This window comes from Paralichthys olivaceus, chromosome 18, assembly GCF_024713975.1.
Source record: "Paralichthys olivaceus isolate ysfri-2021 chromosome 18, ASM2471397v2, whole genome shotgun sequence".
NCBI classification, from domain to species: Eukaryota; Metazoa; Chordata; class Actinopteri; order Pleuronectiformes; family Paralichthyidae; genus Paralichthys; species Paralichthys olivaceus.
In genome coordinates this window covers 13,637,960-13,659,285 of record NC_091110.1, presented here as the reverse complement: position 1 = coordinate 13,659,285, position 21,326 = coordinate 13,637,960, and the positions used below count along the sequence as shown (strand labels likewise).

Sequence of the window (21,326 nt, the reverse complement as noted above, 5' to 3'; positions counted from 1 at the left end):
CGCAGCCCTGATGAGCGCATGAATATACGGCTGTGTTTTCATGCTAATTTTTTGCATTGCTGACGAGCAGGGCAGAGGAACAGGTCACATCTGGGACGATGAGCAGATACAAGGAGAATCTGCCTCTTGCCACATTTTTGCGATATTTCTGTAAGAGAGGAAAAATGTTAACAATGGCCGAGCAGAGAACAGCTGTCTGACGGAGGTGATCATTAAGGGAGCATCTTCATTATAACAGCAAAGGATTTTTGTACAAAATATTCTGCAAAAAGACGAAGTCACGCTCGACAGTACGGTTCATAAAAGCTACATTTTTGCTTCAGGATTCAGGATGTGTGCAGAATCTTTCATCAGCTCATCTGAATGACACATGCATCAATTATAAATTCTGATTCAAATTTACCTTTGTAATTTTAAACTCCATTGAGGCTCATTAAAATGTTATTTTAGAGACGGTATTCTTCTAGGGTTTTTAATAAAGGGAACAGAACAGTGCTCATGAATGTTACATTCTCTCATGTTAAATTTCCAGGTAAGAAAATCTGTCCAGCACTGGATAGAAATTTATAAAGTTCAGGTTTTTTACTCTTTTAATTTGAGTGACTGGTTTGAAAACTCAGAAGTCGATTTTGATATTTCTACTGTTTCTGCCACTGATGATGATGATGACTTCCTCTGTCACTTGTGTCCTGACAGTGAAGCTAAATGAACCGTTGCTGAGCACCAGTGTCACTTAATTGCACCTGTCCCCCCAGGTGGTCCAGGTTTACACGACCCATGTGAGAAAGAGCCAACGAACACACTTGCCAACATGACAGACCAGCAGGCTGAAGCCATTACCTACAGGGCACAGGTACACACAGACACACACACACACACGGGTTAAAGACACTGTTGTAATCACCCAGCTGTACTTGCCCTGAGTGGTCAGTGTGTGGGATTCAGTAAGGAACACGAATGTTAGTCAGAGCCCATCACCAATATCTGCATGCATGCAAACACACACATGCTGGTGTGAGTGAGCATGCGTGTCTCCAGAATCAACTGTGTGGTGCTGCATTCTAATGATTAGTGTGGGAAACTACTGCCACTGTGAACCATAAATCCATCTCTGACACCGAGGACAGAATTTGCATGCACGCACCTTTGTGTGTGCGCGCACTGTCATGACCTTACACACACACACACACACACACACACACACACACACACACACACACTCGACTGAGCAGGGCAGCCGCTGAGCCACACAGCTTAGTGAATCCCGCCATCCATTTCCTTTGAAGGCAGCCCGAACGATGGCGGAATGTCAATAGGGATAATTGTGCAGATACAAGCGCAGATAGGAGAGAGGGAGCTGCTCGGTCAATGAGCTACACAGAGCCTCAAGAATGTCTCAGACACTCCAACTCCCTAATGGATTTAGATGAGCAGAGCCACAGGGAGCCATGCTGCTTGTCTCTGATTGGTTGTGCAGATTACGAACGTGTACAGTCCACGGAGAATGATGAATTAACACTGGGACGTGCTGGTCAGTGTGTCTGCTGGCATTATTCATATTTACATGGGGAAACATTGGAAACCAGCAACTCTTAATATCTTTGACTACAATTTGTGTGTTGAATAACTCAGGGTTTTTTCTGGAAATGTCGTTTTTTTAAAAATATATATATGGAAGTTTTTCCACATATTTCTCTTTTAGTAAAGACATTTGTGATGCCAAATATGATTATACAAGCCTGAATATCGTCACTTAACTTTGTTCCTCTGAGTTTCTTTACTTAACTTTTTACAAAACTCCGGTTATGCTCTTCATTAGTACAGACTCACTTTGATTTTACAATTTATGAACACTCTACTTTATTGAAAAGCAGAGTGAAGCACACAGAGACGGATAAAGGAACTTCAGGTCATTTCAAATCTCTTATCCTGTGTTTTTTGTTTAACAGCATGCTCTCAGACTCATGGCATTCGGACAGATCTATAAGGTGTTGGAGATGGACCCTCTCCCCTCAAATAAACCATCACAGAAATACCCCTGGTCTGATAAAGAAGGTTTGTACGTTGTTCTCCTGACTGTCTGCGTCATCCTCATCCCTCGTCTTTACGTGCAGATATCTGTCTTTTATCCATTTCATCCTTCAAGTCTGTCTTTCAGTCTGTGTCCGCGTCCCCTGATTATCGGTCTCTTCAGGCTTTAAAGCCTCTATGTATCCATCTTCCACCCTCTCCCCCGCTAATCATGTGAGAAAGGCTCAGACAGACCAATCATCAACCTTTCTCTCGGGAGTCTGGATAGAACGTACCTGGGTTCAATAACAGTATCACACATACACATGACCTTTGTGGACAGATTAAGTGGTTTTCTACACACTTCGACTGACAGCAGCATCAATAAGGTGGACATTTGCTTCTTCTCCCAAAAAGTGAAGCCAAAGCTCCTAGAGGCTGGCTGCGATAATGGCCTAAATGAAACCCCACCTCCTCCACGTTAGCAGATGGGACATGGACCAAACTCTAAAGTCAAAGTTAACATTTTTTAATATAATTTTAAAGTAGTTGTAATCACAGTTATGACTTTTTGATACTATAAAAACAGGTAGAAACACAATTGACAGGTGAGACTGACTCGTGCCTTTATCTGTGGTACATCAACAGCACAGCTACATCCACTGATCAGTTCTACACAGACTCTGGCTCCAAATGACTCAGAAGATGGTGGCACGTGTATCTGCGTTATATTAATAATAGGAATATTGGAAATATTAGACGTTCTGTCCATCTTTATTTATAAATAAATATCCAAACGTTCTCTAATTTTATCGAGGGGTGCTTTTACGCAGGAATGTTTTCGCTTCGGTTCGCAGAAGAGAAAGACTCAGTTGGCAAATTTTCAAAGTGACTTTCATGGAGAGAAAAAAACAAACCTCTCAGCCTTTTGGTTCTACTGACACTGACATGGACAGTTGCCAAAGCATTTAAAGATTAGGCTGCATGTAGGAAAGGAGCTTACATGTCTTCCTCGAGGTTTGCTGCTCTGCCTCTTCTGTTTGTCTCATCAGTGAATTGATCCATCTTTACGCTCGTGCTCCTGGATGGTTTGTTTTCTGAGATGTTAGGCCCCCCATGCATTTCAGCCACACAAAAGAGCCTTTGAGTGCGTTCATATAAACATCCTCTAGTAGAAAGTGATTGATTAGTGACTCTCCACGTCTCTCTCTCTCAGGCTTGGGTTTGAAGAGGCCATACGAGGATGGATTTATGGACGACAAGGACCTCATTAAGAAGATGAAGAGGAATCTGAGGAAAGGTAAAAGAAGGAAGCAAAATAAAATAGTGCCATTATCTGATTGTTTCTTCCAACGCTATTTAAATTATTGTCCTTTGGAAAAAATAAATGAACATGCTCCATCTTATACAAGTTTCATTTATTTTTTATTCAGACTTACATATATAGCAGCCCCACACTCAGATGATTCTTGCCTCTCTTCTCGTTGTCTCTATTCTGTGTCTTTTCTCCCCCCCCCCGTCTGGTTTTCTGCTCTTCACTCTCCTTCAGTCCCTCGGAGGCAGATCAATATTATCGATTGGTTGCGTTTTAGTAGGCCACCCAATCATCTCCAGCTCTTTCTTCATACAAGGTGAAGATGAAGCACGACTAATGGAAGCAGAAAGGCATTTTTAGATATTGACAAACGGGAGGAACATGATTGAAAGAGAAAATAAAATAAAGTGGCACTTTTATTCATCATGAAAACAACCAGTCAGTCTTAAAAACCTGCAAAATGTGATTTATTGCAAACACCATCTCTGAAATTGGCGTTTCTCCAACTACTGCTGGATAATTGATCCACCCCCTGTAACCATTATTCAATCAACCCTTATCTGCACTGCTTTTTACTGCAACCTCTATTTTTCTCCACAGTCTTGGACAGCAAAGCCATAGACTCCAACCAGCCAATGAACGCCCTGATGCGGCTGAACCAGATCCGGCCGGGGCTTCAGTATCGCCTGCTGTCTCAGTCGGGCCCGGTTCACGCTCCAGTCTTCACCATGTCTGTGGATCTGGATGGAACCATTTACGAAGCATCTGGATCGTCCAAGAAGACGGCCAAGCTCCACGTCGCTGTCAAGGTAAAACAAAAGATTAAGAGAATCAGATGATATTCATGCTCAACCAACAGGAGATTAATATGCAGTACATCAACATCTGAATTTCGTCTTCTGATTTTTTGGGGACAAATGCCACTGATAAAAAAAACAGGTGCCCTGTGTGCATCTATGACTGTCTATTGGTGTGTGCGTGAGGAAGGATGGAGGTGGGAAAATCCATGTAATCCCAAAGCGGTTGTGAACAAAGAGGCTCTCCAGAGCACAGAGCTGGGATAATCCGCTATCCACTCCATTCCCATAAAAGGCTCCATCTCCCCACAGTTCTGTTCTCCTTCTCTCTCTCTTTCTTTCTTTCTTTTTCCCCATCTTGTCACCTTTTGATCTCTCTTTCTCTGCCTCGCTTTCGCCAGTACACTCTCACTCTCGTGGCCGATTCAGCAGCTGTAACACAATCGCCTATTTGGGTCAAAAACTTGTTCCTCTGCTTTTCTCCTCTTCCTGCGTATTGTTCTGAATGTCTCTGCCGTTCTGTGGCACAGTTCTGTCAGTACATGCAGTGTGCTGGGACAATGATGCCTCTGGAGTTTTTTGTTAAAATAGAGAACTAAAAAAAACTGACAAGTTGCAGTTTGTTTTCCAACAGCAGTAAATTAGTTTGATCACACTCAAACACCCGGTTACCATCCGTCCTGAGTAACCTGATCGTCAGTGGACAAGCATGAACACACCCCAGATACTTTGAGGACGCACTTGAGATCTGATCACTGACATCTGGAGTGGGTTTCAGACTGCAATGTGCTTTGACCAGCTACAGTTTCACAATGAAGTATTTACACGCCTTCAAAGATGTTGAAAGAGACAACATGACAAGGTCGGCTCTATATGCTTGGCCGTTTTCTCATTAAATATATCTGGAAATTTGTGAATTTCCTGTTATCTCATTAGTTTTGAAATAAACAAGTAAACCTGTTTTTGGTCTCAACATAATCATCTTGTCTCCCTAGGTTCTCCAGGCGATGGGTTACCCGACAGGATTCGACTCAGACCTGGACCCCATGAGTTCAGATGAGAAGTCGGACGGTGAGGGAAAGAGCGACACGTCCTCACATACGAGCAATAACCCAACTCACTCCTCGGACAGCTCCAACACACTGGAGGTGGGGAATAAGAAACGTACTGAAGTAATAAAAGCAATCACTTCTAATGTCTTTTCTTAAAGTCTGGCACCGAAGTTAAGTTAATGAAATGTAACAGCCACCGATTCAAGGGAACAAAACTGCTCTTTCCAATGCTTATCACGCTCCGTCTCCCAGGTTTACTGTCCACCAGTAAAGATGGATCTAGTTAAGTTAGAAGATGCTTTTAGATTAAATTACTTCATCCTCCTCACCCCCTAGGTGCGAACTCAGGGTCCCATACTGACAGCAAGTGGGAAGAATCCCGTCATGGAGCTGAACGAGAAGAGGCGAGGCCTCAAATATGAGCTCATCTCTGAAAGTGGAGGCAGCCATGACAAACGTTTCATCATGGAGGTGAGAGACACTCTCACACACACTCACTCACTCTCTCTCTCTCTCTCTCTCTCTCTCTCTCTCTCTCTCTCTCTCTCTCTCTCTCACACACACACACACACACACACACACACACACAAGTGCAGAGCCGTATAATTTAACAACAAAGGTAAAAACAAGTATAAAATCATTTCACGAGCACACATCCACGTGCACTGTAGCCAAAGACATATACAGAGACAGAGTCAAGGCCACACACTAACAGGCTGCTCGTCGGCAGAGTAAATCAGTCAACTTGGTTCCTGGAGCAGGCCTGATCTCTGTGGGGTGTGCTGTTTTCAGACACGCCTGGCCGCTCCATCGCTCTGCTGATTGATTAGCAGGCCTGCCTGACAGGAGGGCACTGCTAAACAAGCTGTCCTGTTCAGACACACTCACTGGCTGATGACTGATAAACACACAGGTTTGGGCAACATTACGTTGTGACTGGTTGTCGAGACAGAGCTGCAGTACATTTAGGCTGAGACCACAAGAGGAAAAACTATAACTATAATTAAATGAGAAAAACTACTGTGGTAAAACTATCATATGACTTTAGGCTAGTTTTCCCCTTAAATGTTCGGTGTGTTTACATCTTCAGGTGGAGGTGGACGGGCAGAAGTTTCGTGGGGCAGGCCCCAACAAAAAGGTAGCAAAGGCCAGTGCTGCTCTAGCTGCCCTGGAAAAACTCTTCTCTGGTCCCAACGCAGCTGCAAACAAGAAAAAGAAGATTTTGCCTCAGGTAAGGCGCCGCAAACACAGACAGAACTAACGCAGCACAGAGGGCATGGCTCCTGTCTGAGGAATGTGCTTTTACATGAAACAACAAACTGTCAAACCACTCATTTTATATTTTCTCAAACAGCCAGTGTAGCTTGAAAAAAAAAAAAGATCATGCTTAAAATCTCCTTTCTTACCAGTAACACCTCTGAGCCTCAAGACCATTGGTCCAATTTGTTTTGCTGGCGTTAATCAATAACACTGAGTTTAACAAGTGTCTAATCAGATCAGTACTCGACACTGATGAGATTTTGTTACTGAGCTTGTGTTCTGACAGACTCATGAACAATGAGGCCCATAATAAAGTGTGTGGTTTTGTACTTTCTGTGGCACCTTCGTGCAGATATCTGAATGCAAATTTTAAACATTTCTTTGCATTTCAATGTTTGAAGCAAACTCACGTGTGGTCTATATTGTGTCTGTGCTCAGACGAAAGGAGCCCTGGCGGCGGCGGCAGCGGCCTCAGCAGTAGCAGCTCAGGTCGCCAGAGGAAGAGGAAGAGCAGCACTCGCGAGAGGAGCCTTCGTCAGTGCAGCTGCACCTGGATACGTCACGCCAGGTAGTGAGAGTTACCTCCTCCAACAATCCTACGAGTTTGTTTACCATGAAACTTGCTGGATAGATATGAGTCAAGGAAGAAATGTTTGTGCAGATCAAGGATTGATTCCCATCAATAGGACTTAGATTTGTGTTATGAGTGTAGCTTCTACTCTAGGATCTAGACAGGCAGAAATACTATGAACTCAATGTTGAAAGGTGCAGTCTGGAAGTTAACAAGTGACCAACTAAACTGGACCCTGTAACCTCCTCAACAGGCTTCGGGACACCATATGGCTACAGCCCTGCTGCAGCAGCTGCTCCTGCATACGGTATGTACCCCATGTTTGTTTTTCAGTCCACTCCTCATCCATCCTCCGTCTTTCAGCTTCTTGTACCTTCTCCCTTCTCTTAACCACACAGTTCCCCCTCAATCTTCCACAGCTGCTAACATACTAAATCACTCTACAGTGGGTTTATACCACCAACTGCCTCTTTGCTCCAATTTCTCCCCTTTTCTCAAACGACTTTATCCAATTTTAATGATAGTTTTAGTTGTTGGCTCTGATTTTCATTCATAATTAACCAGAGTTTGAACCACTGGCTCTTTGTTTCTTCAAACTATTCCGTGTGTACGCCTCATCCGCTCACTGGTTGTTTCTTAAACTGCTTGTTGCCTCTCAAACCCTCATCTCTAATTGTTGGAAGAGCTGCCAATGTCAAAATCCCCAGAAATTGATGACATTTATGATAAAGTACACACAGATCATACATTAACCCAGACACACACTGTGCTGCCATCATATTCATTTCAGATTATCAGGAGACATAGTGCGAGTTCCTCACTTTGCACGCTGTTATTTAAGATGGGCTGGCGGGGCAGCTCCGGCACTTTACTCTCCTCCTGTCATGATGCTGCTGCTAAAGGGTTTCCATGTCCACCCACCCACCCACCCACACCTTTTCTCTATACTAGTCCTTGACCTTTATCAGTGTAGCTATTGGTGCAAAATTCCCTGCATACATCTCAACTGAACATTAGTCACATTGACCTCAACAGACTGGGCCTTGTGTAGTGTGTGTACACATGTAGCTCTGCCTAGGCCCCTCTGTCCATCCTGCAGCTCAGCGTTTGAAAGGCTCTTATGTCCTGGGAGAAACTGGTCTGAGGCCTCAGGCAGGCGCTTAGTTGCCCCCCCGAGGACCCAGCAGTCCTGAACATGAAGAGCACCTCAGTTCACGTGTCCACGAGATCTGGAGCTCTGCGTTCGTTTGCTGCTTTTCCTTCACTGTCAACACACTTCACATGTTATTATGGTGAAGGCCACACTTTGAGAAATACTCAGAGAGAAGTCTTATTGTAAATTTTGTCAATGGCCATTACATCCAAAAATTGAAACGGTCAGTCAGAAGACTGCTTCATGACCAGCCAATGAAAAGACAAACATAGACATGATTTAAATTTTTATTTACGTCTACTGACCCCAGAACTTTCACTACTACAAACTAAAATATGCTTCAGCGATTTGCTTTCTTGTCTTTAACTCTAAATCTTTCTCCACCTCGGCTCCTCTTACCACTGACTAACGGCTGACTACAGACGTTTCTGCCTGTCCTCACACACCTAACACCCCAGTTGGGGACGCCTGTTGTGTAGTGAGCACACAAACACTTGGTGATTTGTTGCCCTGGACTCATGCAGAGCTGTGCTCTTCTCGTGTCTCCTCTCTAGGTTTGCCCAAGAGAATGCTTCTGTTGCCTGTCATGAAAGTTCCCGCCTACCCCGTCCCCCACTACCACTTCTTTTAGCCTTTCAGGAGACATGCAAACCAAACGCACCTTTTTCTAGGAGGGAAACTGGGTCTTTGTTTTTTTTCTACTCTATCAGTGACGGGGAGAGGATTAAGGACTGGGGCTGAAGATTTGTAAAAGCGCTTTTATTTTTTTGCTTTTTGTTGCGTTTCGTTTTCATACCGTTTCCAAAAACTTTTAAAAACTGCAGGTTGAAGTTCTTAAAGAAACTTGAAGGATTTGTACTGTGAATTGTTACCTCATTCTCTGAGTCTAAATTATATATCTATATCGACCTTTTGTTATTTTGCTTATTCTTTGCTCGGACGAGGATAGCCTTTGCAATACGAGACAAGCAAGACACTCATTCTCTGTAAAAAGAAAATAATGTGAGCTGTGCGAAGGATGTAAAGGAGAAAATAAATTATGTTGAAAAATGAATAAAGTTCATCTCCTACAAAAGTAAGACTTGCCTGGTGTATATCTGATCTAAAAGCTTGCAGCTACTGCAGAAGGATCTTTTAAGCACTCTTTAGAAACAGTAGTAATCTAAACCAAACGTTTGAACATCAAGCTTTAATATTCCAGACTCATACATTCATAGATTGGATTTAAATCTTTCCTCATTCCCCTGCATCTCTAGTTACATCCTTTTGACCCTCAGCTTACAGCCAGAGAAGCAGAAGACAAAGGATGAATTTGGAAAGCCCTTGTTAGATCCTGCGTCTTGCATTCAGCTGCACGATCTCATTACCTGATGTGGATTAGTATTTGGCAGCCTTCCCACAGCCATCACCTACAGTACATACAGACAGCTTATATAAACAGCGTGCAGCCTTTTTTCATCAGCAGTGTGATATTTAAGCTGAATGAAATCTGCTTTAAAAATAAAATAAAAGCATTTGCTTCTACATAGACTACCTCTAAATTAACGTATGCGCTCATAATCATTATCATTAGTAAGAACCTAATGTTTCAGGAAAAATAATATCACCTCATTGATAATTTAAAAACAAGGGACGGGGATAAATGAAATTAAGGATATACTTATAGTTTGTTCTAATGAAATAGTTAAGGTCCAAAGTATGTGTCTGTCTAGGTAAGTTAAACCGGCCCTTCTCCACACTTCAGTCCAGTACACTTCAATCGGACATGAAAGATTATCGGTTAGTGTTAGTATGTGGTTTTTTTTTTTTCTTTTATACTTTGGTTTGAATACATTTTTACTGAACACAGAGCCAAAGCCCCACAGAGAGGATTTACCTCCAAATCAAATTAATCTGTGTCTGATCTCATTTTCACTCTGTATCACACGTTTATTTTTACATCCAACAACCACTGCATAAATACCAGAGAAAATATTCTAACAACTCATATTTCATACTTATTAAAGCCAGAGTATGATACTTTGTTTAGCTTACCATGAAAACTGAGCACGGAGGGGGCAACAGTAGCTGTATCAGTCAGAAGCAGGCTTCCTGTTATCCTTCAGTCTTTATGCTAAGCTAACTAGCTGCTGGCTTTACCATGACATAAACCCTGCCTCCTCTATGTAAACAGACGGGCCATGAACCAAACTTAAACGTCAAAGTTGAAAATAATTCATTAGACTGTTATGTAGTTCTCATCACATTGATGTTTGTCCAAGTGTTTCCAGTAACTTTGTTTTAATTAGCTATTTGATGCTATAAAAACATGATTGACAGCTGAGACTCAGGATTGGTCGAGCACATGTATCAGACTCTGGCTCCAAATGACTTCAAAATCACAAGATGGCGGATTTTGTGCCTGGTACATTTCAGCTTCATTTTTGTCAAACGGGAGGAAGTGGAGACACGTCGGCCATTTTTATATACAGTCCGCACTTCACATTTACTATACACATGAGATATTGATCCTCATCTAGCCCTCGGGAGCAAAAGCAGTAAAATGTTCATTACCCCAAATGTCCAAACATGTTTTTGTATTTAATCTAGGGGCTGTTCCCATGTGGGCAGTTTCATGCAAGTAGGTCTTATTAATGCCATTCAGGTAATAGTCTTTTTAATTAGAACATTTCCAAGTACCACAGAGATTTTTGCACTTGAAGTTAAAAAAGAAATTCAATTTTTTAATCCATTAAACTCATTGTTTTTAGTGAATCAACGAACTTTATAAACAGTCAGATTTATTCCTAAATTACTCCTGTTCTGTCTCCTTCCTTCATCTGTCTGCAGGGGGACTTTTCATTGACAATCCCTTCTACCAGCCGCGGACCATCGCTCCATTTATCATCCATCTGGGCCCCCAGGATCTCTTCTCTGACTTCTAGAGGAAGCAGGTTGTTGGATACTCTTGTCACTCACATGCCCACCTGTATTTCTGTCCGTCTGGGTGGGCTGCCTTTCTGACCCCGGCCGACGGACTCACGGATTCTTAACAGTTTTTGTTTGATCGGTCTACTGGGGGAAAATAAAACTTCAGTTTGGCGACAGCGGCAGAACTGTAAAACCCGCAGACCGAGCGGCTCAAAGCGCCTCTCTCCCATTTTCTCTCCTCTCCATCCAGATTGTCTCATCGGAGGAGGGAGACTTTCCAATAAGCAATACTCGGATTTTACGGAAAACGTTCAGCTGCGACTGTGCGAGGCTGAGCTGAAGTCTTTCTTATAGCAATACATCTGAACTTGTCTCTCTGAGCTCAACTTACTTGAGAAGATGTGAATGTTCGATGGAGTTTTACCCAACGCAGCGTTGCAATAGTTCATTTTGATTGTATATTAATTGTATGTGTGTGTACGTGTGGCTATAACGTTACTATATACACATATGTATGGTGTATGTTTCTATAATGATGTGTTGATGATAATATTAATATACGATGATGTATTTATGTAAATACTCTATAAAATATAACTATTGTTGGTATAAATTATTTTAGAATTATAAAGTGAAATCTAACTAATATCACAGTATAGCTTTCTTCCAATTTTATATACACTGAGCAATTGAAGCTAGTTCTAGAAGATGCAATATTATCTTTGGTATTCCTATTAAGCCGTGCTGTTAGAATTATAATGCTTCCTTCCTTCCTTCCTTCTTTCTTTCTTTCTTTCCTTCAACCTTTCCTCTATCTTTGATGTCTTTCTGAGCACGTTCTCCGCTGCCCGAGGTTTGTTTACATGGCCTGGACAAAGAAGTGCTCACACACTCATAACCTGATCCACACACACACTTCACATGTCAGAAAGCACATTTTCTATAGTCTCACTGCTGGCAGGGAATACTGTTGTTACAAATACTATATGTGTATAATATGTGTATACTCTGATGTACATGCTCCTCCCTTCTCACATGAACAGACTCACCCATCGACACACTCGCCTTAGGGACACAAAGCACAGCTCAATGACACCGCTAAAAGCTCCTCCCTTCTGCAAACACATTCACACACTTCTCTCCATCCTCCTCTGACCCATCTACACTTTGGAAGTGATGCTGCTGGTGGCACGAACACAAACAGGCCAAGTTAACACAGTGGGACAGACACCAGATAAACTACTGGCAAACTAAAGATAAAGCCCGGCTAAAAATTTAAAGTGCAGGACATTGAATTGGATTCATATGCTCCCGCCTCTTATTATTTTCCCCAAACTGATTTCTCCTGTAGCATTTAAGGGGATTTATGTGGGTAGACACATTTCAGCGGTTGTTGACATCACTGAATAGATGTTTTGAAGCTTATATTAGTGTTTTACCATGTGATGCCTTTGCCACAAGATCTGAGCAAAGAAGATAAAGCCTGGTTAGACCCAAGATCCATGTTTCAGCGACCAAGGCTGCCTGTGACCAACTGAGGAAAAGATACCTAAAGATAAGAAAATGTACCAGAAGCTCCTTCAAAAGCCTTAAAGACTCTGAAGACTCAGTGTCAAAGGATCATTAAACACATCTGAATAAGAAACAAAGTTCAGCGTGAATAATCATAGTAATCAAGTAGAGTTAAACATTCAGTTCATCTGTTTCAGTTGGACTTGTTCTGTTCCTGGATGATCGGCGTTGCCAACTCCTGATTGGTTCATCTGTTGTGACATCACTTTTGTACAACTGAACCTTTCTCTGGTCAAGTTAGTGAGCAAAGCAAAGAACAAACACTTGAGTAGAGCTTATTCTCATGTTCGTGTGAGACCCCGTCGCTTATAAATGGAAACTGATTGTAAAAATGCCTTTTCAGAGCCTTCAGTGTGATTTTTATGGAATGATTTTCATGATGACACCGGTAACCACATGTGAGGAAGAATCCATTCAATTCTGAGATCAAAACATCTTGTAAAACAAAAATAATGATACTGACTTTGTATTTTGAGGCAGAGGTTGAGTCATTTGAAGTTTTGAAGCCTCTTCATGTCATTGTCATGGTTCTTCAACTTCTTTTTCCACGGACCTGGTTTCTGCAGAGGAAAAGACAGAGTTTTGTTGGTTTTAATTTCTTATCAATAATTGCAGTATAATGGTGGAGTTGTGAGTCAAACTCTGTTATAGTACATAGTCAATTTACAGGTAATTATTAGACAGATGGCATCAAACTGTAGTTTTCTGGGTCCAATTCTGGGATATATTTTTTGGAAATGAGCAGGTGTCAGCATAGACACCAGGGAGAATTCTTATTTTGTACCCTATAATCGAGACAACATGTCAGTCAGCAGAGGTAAAACTGAACAGAATGTGCCTCATGATGCTTTGATTCTCCTCATGCTCGCCTTGATCTGGGAGCCAGCTTGACCTCCTGTGTTGTGCCAGCTTCGATTTAACAAGAACGACTGAGAACAAGATAACAGACTCACTGATATTTTTCGAAACAAGTAAAATTAAAATCAAATGTTTGTGACGCCACTGAGGATGTAAGGACATGTGTCACACGGAGCTATAATGAAGAGTTGGAGATTAAAATATAGGATGTCCTGTACTTCCTTTACAGTTGTGCTTTGTGTAAGAGCAGTGAGGTCAACTATACGACTGGTTTTAATCCTCTACCATGTTAATGAGGCATCGGCAGTCCTGCCCTGAGGAATCTGTATTTAAAAATCACAGCAACTTCATTATTCGCAGCCATTAACCCATCTTAGAACTGTGACTTCAAAATGTGCAATTGCACCAAAGCTGATACTCTCCTTTCCTTTATATTAAGTGGAAATACATCTGGTTTTAATATACCAGAGTAAATTAGCAGCTTGAAAACTTGTTTCTTATAAAAACACCTTCCCTTAAAGATTTAACATTACATCCTTATCGTCTATGGATCTTTGCAGCACACGTTTTCATTATTCTCAGCTTTTCACTGCAGCAAATCACAGCCCACGTGTTGTCATCTCATTTCCAAAAACTCTCCAACAAGCATCTGACACTGCTTTACCGAGACTTTTCATCCTCCTGTGGAATTCACAAACAGGTGAATAACTTGGAGCTTTGCTGTGTGGAAACAGACACTCTCTCTCTCCAGATGGCCCACATTAATAAGGCAGACGCATACCTCAGCGAGCAACCTTTTCATTTCCCCTCAGACGGAACAGACACACAGTCACCCGGGCTACTGACCCTGTCCTCTTGGTCTGTTGGCTGGACAACTGCTCTCAGAGGAAACGTGGCAGAGCGAGAGCTCAGGGAGACACAGTCGGTCTAAATGTGGCATAAAGCATCTGGTGGGACTGAACGAGCTGATCCACAGTGGTAGAGTGGTCATTTCATCTCGTTAGACAGAGGTCCCACTGATTTGATCTCAGACGAGGAGGTTAGAATCTCGACCCACTAGTTGGTTGAAATTTGCAAAATCTACTTGACAGAATTTCAAATAAAGGAACAAGAGGATGGGACATTGACCAAGAAGAGTCTGTTACATTTTAATGAGGATCCAGGAAGATTTTTTCACTTTCTAAAATTGGAGATATGATTTCCCAGGTAATAATTTGTGGAGGGGGGGGCATATTTAGGTGACTTATATCTGTGAGTGTGTGAAATTTGGTGCAGCTTGATGAATTTAAGGTATCTGCTGGTCTAGCGGGTGCCATTCTTGTTATTTATAAATGTGTTAAGAGATGCAAAAAGAAATCAGTGAGGTTACATTTGACATTTTACTCCAGTTCATGTCCCATACTGTATAAAGACTAAACCAGCCATGCTTCACTTTGAAAACTCAAATATTATTGTGACATGTTTTCCTGAAGAATCGCTCTCGGTGGCCATGTTTGGGACGGACACGTCCGTGTGGATAGATTTTCTAGAGACTAATGGTTGTTTGTGCTAGAGCTGAGCTTTCTGATGGATGTTGTTCCTGCTCCAGCGGTCCCAAGAAATTCCTCTAACCGTGGCAGCCATTGTCAACATACTTGCATCACTCTCCCTGCATCTCCAGTTTTCCTTACACTGCCTGTCTGTGGGCGTTCAACAACAACTCACACCTGTAATCCAAGAAGCACAAAACAAACACGACCAGTGCACCCACACATCCTTCTCAGGGCTACCTGACACATGTATATGCAAATGGACACATTTCAGAGCACACACGTAATCATATATGTAAATACTTCAGCATTCGGTCCGAGCACATTAAGACAGCATGGCATCCTGTGCTTTGTATATAACACTTTTGATTGTACTGTATGTAGTCAGTCATACAAGTGGTTAGGCCTCGTTTGTACTCTAGGATTTGAGCCATGTATGAAAACACCCCCCATATCTCCATGTTCTATCTTGGTGCTTTACAATGGGCTGTCTGTAGCACTGTACAAAGTGGGTTTCACTATTAGTTTGCTTTTCTGGGAGAACAGATTATATGTTAAGAGGGAGGAGGTCTGTCATCCATTAACGTTATCTTAGCACCAAACACAGAGGCTGTGCATGTTTAGATGCTGCGTTTGTTCATTAGATAGAGTATCAAGTGTTTTTGTTGCCAGGTGACGTCAGGTTTTTGGACTTTCCATTTGGAGACCACATAAGCTGTTTCCCAAAGGCTGCTCTTTATCTTCGCTGCCAGGTCAAAAGTCAAGAAGCAAATTGATGCAGAGATGCTTTTGGGAAATGGGGTTTGGTTCATTCTTTAAGATGAGATTTATCCAGACTCTAAAGCCTTTGTGAAACAAATCTGATCATCTCAGCAGTGAAACACTATTCAGTACGTGGTCTGATATTCACTGTCTAGACAGCTACAAAATGTCATGTTAGGAAGAGAAAAAAAAAAGCAGCTCTGTAAATCTATCCTCTGAAGGAAAACCTGCTCGTTCTTGCATTAGCACAGACAGCAGGGAGAGAAGAGATGCACAAAGAGCCGCAAAGACACAAACAAGTTAAACTGAGCTCTGCAGAGCAGCAGAAATAGATCCTGGATCACATTTCAACTGCTGAGGCAAAGTTAACCAGACTAACTGCTGAGCAGATCATTTTCTCTGGGTGTGTGTGAGAGAGTGTCGAGTTGAGGAAAACATGTGTGTGTCCCGCACATAAACTCATTGTGAAGGGGAGATATTTCACAGCCACACACACCCACACACTGAGCATGCTGTTGCATACTTCCTGGTCAACTGATTGTTTAAGTCCAATTTCCTCCTAATAAACGATCAAAGCATCATTTTGGTTGAGAATGTACACTGTTGTTGAAGTGATTGTAGAGTAGAATGTATTTACTCGTAGAAAGAGTAAACTTACTTTTTGTAGAGAAGCATATACAGAATATATATGGATACATATATATATATATATACACACACACATCTATATATCTTTTGAACTACTTGTGTGTGAGAGTTTTTTTGGGCGCATCCACCCTTTTACAATTCATATTTCTTTCACCTTTTCAATTTTTATTTATGATGCTTTGACAACGGTAGCGTTTTATGAGTGACAAGTTGTTCCTGTAAATATTATTTTTATCAATTTATTTTATTTTTGACAAAAGGGGATTAAAAGAGACTTTTTCATGATGCTGCCTATGAAATTTTAAAGTGATATCCGTCCTCAGAATCTATTTGATCAGAGTAAATTTTGACATGTAAACAGTGAGTGTTTCAAAGAGCCCAATGACAATGAATGTGGGGATTATTTGAAGTCACTGTATTGATCATTTTAATTAGTAGCAACATTCACAGTGGTGATGATCTCTGGGCGTCACTGTTCCACATATTCTGCTTGATGAAATGAAATAAAACTGAGAAAGAACTAAATATCTTGATGGGTTTTTTAAAACATCTCTGAAAACTGAATCTGAGGAAGCGACTGGTGTGTTTGAACATTTGATTTGATCAAATATATTTTATAACCCGTTTTTACTATATTTCAATATTACACTACAGGTAAGGATAAACTACAAAACACTTAGTAAAAAGCAGTAAAATTGGGCAAACGACAGCAAATATACCGTTTAAGAATATACACCTTTAAAAACATTAAAATATGTTGAAATGAATCTTTTAGAGGATACAGAGAGAAAACAGAAGAAAGCACACAAGTAAAGAAATCAAGAAAAATTGTCATAATGTCCCAAACAAGTAAATCAAATACAGTTTGTGAATTTAAAAGACATGTTTATGTTAGCAGCAGGCTATCTTTAGGATAGCTATGCTTGGAGCTAACATGCTTTTACTAGGTAAGTACAGTGTCACCATTTTAGTTGAGTGTAGATAGCATGCTAACATTTCCTCAAGGTAAATACAGTTTTTAAGTCATTTAAAAGATAATTTAATATAAAACTAAACAGCTATATAGCAGTACACTATGCTAGCATATAGCTAACACAGTGTACTGCTGTTATCTGCTAGCAGCAGGCTATGCTTAGAGATAGCTAGGCTTCGAGCTAAAGGCCAACATGCTTATGTGTAGCAAGTACAGCAGTTACCATTGTTTATACCATAGTTGAGTGTAGACACATGCTAACATTTACTGAAATAAATAAAGTCATGTCAAAGGCACAGAGCAAACACACAAACAATCAACATATGGATGCTAGCAGCAGGCTATGCCTAGGGATAGCTATGCTTTAAGATAAATGCTAGCATCCTTTTGTGCAGCAGGTACAGTTTTCACCATTGTCAATATCTTAGTTGAGTGTAGTAGCACGCTAACAGCAACAGCAAACATTTGCCAAAGTTATACACAAATACATATAAACAAGACAAACAGATGGTTGCTAGCAGTAGGCTAAGGTTAGGAAGGCCGATGCTTGAAGCTAAATGCTAACATGCCCATGTGCTGCACATACAGGGTTTACAGTTCACAGTTTAGCACTGTCAATATCTTAGCACACCAACATTTGCTGAAGTTAAATCGTTTGAGCGTTTAAAAGAGACAAAAACACATCAATAGGACAGCTATATGCTATCAATAGGCTATGCTGGCAGCAAGCTATACTAGCTGAATGCTAACATGTTCGTCCATAGCAAGTAAAGCTAAGTGAAGTTAGCAGACCAGCATTTGCTTTAGATGAGTAGATAAAGATAAAACAGATACACAAACAAGAATAAATCACACATGGATGCTAACATTGGCTCTTTAGCACTAAACCCACAGTGTAGCTGAGACACGATGGACACGTACAGTTACAACAATTCATCCTGAAGGAAACAGAAATGTTTGTACAGTGATGAAACTCCAACAGGTGATTCACACTTACCGACTGTGAGCAGGTCAGATCAGGAAAAAATCCGAATAAAGAGGAGAAACCTACGTCAGACATGTTGGAGGAACAAACTGTGAAGACTGACAGACTGGACAAAGAAACTCAGGTGAACTGAAACACAGGTGATCATGGAGGGCGGGAAAACAGACAAAGACAGGAAGTGAAGCCTCTGAAACCAGAGACAAACAGGAAGTTACAAACTTCAAGTGCAAACAACTGAGACACAAACGCAGAGGAATCAAAAGGTTCAACAAAAAAGTGTCAAAATGTCCCTGAAGACTCACAAGAGCTCAAACTCATTAAAGTCAGCAGGATGCCTCGTCTGAGGACAAACATGACTCTGACACTCATATGTTGGATGATATATTAACATGCAAATGTGGAATGCAGGAGGAATTTGTATTAATATAATAAATGCTAAAACATCATCATTAGAAATACAATACAAAAACAAACGCAGCCCTTATGCACACATTGATTTTACATTGACTTCACTATGGCCTTAAGAGTGAGCTGTTTGATTCAGGGTGCACATTCCTAAATGTCATGCTGAGGACAATATTTTGGTTTAGTTTTGCAGACACATTTTATTTCGGTCCCACGGTGAACACGCCCACATGGTTAAGGCCACATTCTGACACTCAGCAGTGATAATACTTGAGTCATTATGTCACACGATAATCACAGAGTCCAGGTTACAGCCAATAATTATCAGGTTCGTGGAAGAGGAGTTTCAGGACAGGGTTCAGTTCAGCAACATGAGCTGTCAGTCATCTTAGAGCGGCTCTGCTGACGACTGAGTCCGAGTATCCGGTGACATCTCCAGCTGTCAACACCGTCAGCACACAGCCACCGCCGCCAATCATCCCGGCGGAGCAACGAGACGGCGTTTGTGCAAATGTGACACTTTCAGAGGAAGAATAACTGGAGGGAGAGAGTGTACTTTTTGTTGGAAAGAGAGCAAATAAGACGGAGAGGATGAGGATTAAAGTCTCCAGACGATGACAGTTACCCTGACAAATGAAACCCTGCACATATCAGCAGATTGTGTCAAACCTGGCAGCTTAGCTATGAAAGTTGCTTTTTCATTTTTGTATTTTCATGGTATAATTAGAAAGTGACAAAAACAAGGCCATTGTAGAATCTGAACATTATGTTGTGTTTGGATGTCGTCCTCCAACGAGGTGAGAAAACCTGTAAATCCAACAAAGCAACTGTCTCCGATTGCTCATTCCGTTTGTAGAGACTCTCACATGGAATCAAAATAGTCTGTTTAACATTAGCAGAAATGGTCAGATCCCACTTTGATGATTGAACTTGGCTGCGAGCCTCCTCTCACGCTCTCAGAGTTATGTTCACGCTAATCTGGAAAACCAATAAGAAACGCGACACCAGAGGCGTCTGCGTCGTCCACATTCATTCACTGTGAGTTGAGGAATGACATTGGACTCGGGACAACTTCCTGGATTGGCCCAGAGTATGTTTCAACTCTGATAAGCTCGCAACTCAGATTAATTTGACAGGACTCGTTTCTCCCCTCCTGACGCAGGACATTAGTGCCTGTTTATAGACGACACGATTTAATAAGCGGCTTAAAACGATAGTGGTGGTGGCTGCCAAACTTTTTGGCTCCACGGTGACCACTGGAAATAAAAAGAGATGAAAATCGTCACAGCTTGTTAGCGTTCACTTAAAGAGCCATTTCCCCTTTAAACATATGAAATCACTTTGATAATTGTTAGAAAGAGTAAAATACTATGAATTGAAATGAATATGATGATGCTGCGTTCAAGAAACTTGAAAGATTTCAAGATTTCACTCAAATCTGGAGTCCCTGATTGTAAACTCTTCTGGTGATAGATCAGAATATATACAAACATATACGTATCGAAAAATATACCTGAGGAAGACTGTTAAGACTTTGTTTATACTGTTTTCTTTGTATCTGTATATGATTTTTTATAGATTAAACAAATGATCAATTAACAAAGAAAACAATCTGAAACTGAATCCAGGGTTTCACAAACTCCACAGACCCCAAAATAAACATGTCAGACACATGCGACCTCTAAAATCCCAAAGGATGTTGATTTGAGCGAGTTCACAGAAAATACCTGCACACGTTTCCTCTGCTGCTGTAAACCGACGCTGTCACTAATCTGCCGTAATCACCTCAGGAGTCATGTGGGGACGAAGGACATCAGAGGTCTGAGGATTACCTCCATGGTTTTATTTTGAAGTTAACATATATTTTCAAACTGTATTTGATTTTTCTGAAAATCATTTTGTAAACCTCAGACACCAGAAGTGTCTTCTTGTGTGGGAACCACTGGATCAATCAATAACCAAAACTATAGTAAATACAACCAGAGAAGAATTGTAAGTGTCAAATTATGTTCCGTAAATATTTTTTTTAAACTAAATCGGTAATATTCACATGGAAAGTGTGTGTATCAAGTTTAAAACTTAGTATGTGATCAATACTTTTTCACTTCTGATGTTAAACTTGTCAAATCTGCTGGTTGCCAAAGCAACAGAAGGTTGGTGTGTGTGAGAGAGTTTAGGAGGTTGTTGGGAGGCTCTAAGGTTAAAATGGCTTCACACACATGCACATGAAAATGCACACACTCACACTCACACTCACTCACACTCACACACACCTCATCACAAATCACTCCTAACTGAGCCGAGCAGCAACTAAAGGTGTCCGTCCCCTTAGCATTCTACCGTTGCGTTCGACTGTGTTATTTATAGCTCAGTAATGCATGACAGAAGGGGGGGGGTGAAGGTGTCAAACTGATATTGCATAATGCTGACGCTTGTTTCCTGCGGCCGCTGCAGGTAGCAGGTTTCCACCTCGCCTTGCCTGCTGCTCTGCAATCTGCAGCTGCAGAGGCCTGAAGCAGAGCCAAG

At 41.4% G+C, this 21,326-nt stretch overlaps 1 protein-coding gene and 1 long non-coding RNA gene across 12 annotated transcripts in view; one reads left to right on the top strand and one right to left on the bottom strand.

Moving 5' to 3' along the window:
• strbp (spermatid perinuclear RNA binding protein) overlaps window positions 1-16,962 on the top strand; it is a 73,770-nt gene extending 56,808 nt beyond the window's left edge. For 6 of the 8 annotated variants that reach the window (XM_020081935.2, XM_069513443.1, XM_069513440.1 and 3 more), the window contains 10 exons: window positions 756-853; window positions 1,950-2,055; window positions 3,227-3,310; window positions 3,926-4,134; window positions 5,118-5,270; window positions 5,511-5,645; window positions 6,265-6,405; window positions 6,873-7,002; window positions 7,259-7,312; window positions 10,988-16,962. In XM_020081935.2, coding sequence (XP_019937494.2) covers window positions 756-853; window positions 1,950-2,055; window positions 3,227-3,310; window positions 3,926-4,134; window positions 5,118-5,270; window positions 5,511-5,645; window positions 6,265-6,405; window positions 6,873-7,002; window positions 7,259-7,312; window positions 10,988-11,082 — 1,205 coding nt within the window. In that variant the 3' untranslated portion in view covers window positions 11,083-16,962. Of the gene's footprint in view, window positions 1-755; window positions 854-1,949; window positions 2,056-3,226; window positions 3,311-3,925; window positions 4,135-5,117; window positions 5,271-5,510; window positions 5,646-6,264; window positions 6,406-6,872; window positions 7,003-7,258; window positions 7,313-8,712; window positions 9,238-10,987 lie in introns of those variants that run through there. The other 2 variants (XM_020081939.2, XM_069513444.1) reach the window with 1 other exon arrangement.
• LOC109626220 (uncharacterized) lies at window positions 4-18,612 on the bottom strand. 4 transcript variants are annotated; one of them, XR_011239105.1, is made up of 8 exons: window positions 18,408-18,612; window positions 13,104-13,200; window positions 6,845-7,030; window positions 6,257-6,373; window positions 3,908-4,126; window positions 3,450-3,658; window positions 3,014-3,300; window positions 4-148 (listed from the first exon to the last, which is right to left on the bottom strand). It is a non-coding gene; the product is annotated as an uncharacterized lncRNA (long non-coding RNA). The 4 variants fall into 4 exon arrangements; XR_011239106.1 differs by having other exon boundaries at window positions 6,845-6,984; window positions 18,408-18,611; XR_002202517.2 differs by lacking the exons at window positions 6,257-6,373; window positions 6,845-7,030 and having other exon boundaries at window positions 18,408-18,604.
• Between the last annotated feature and the right edge of the window lie 2,714 nt (window positions 18,613-21,326).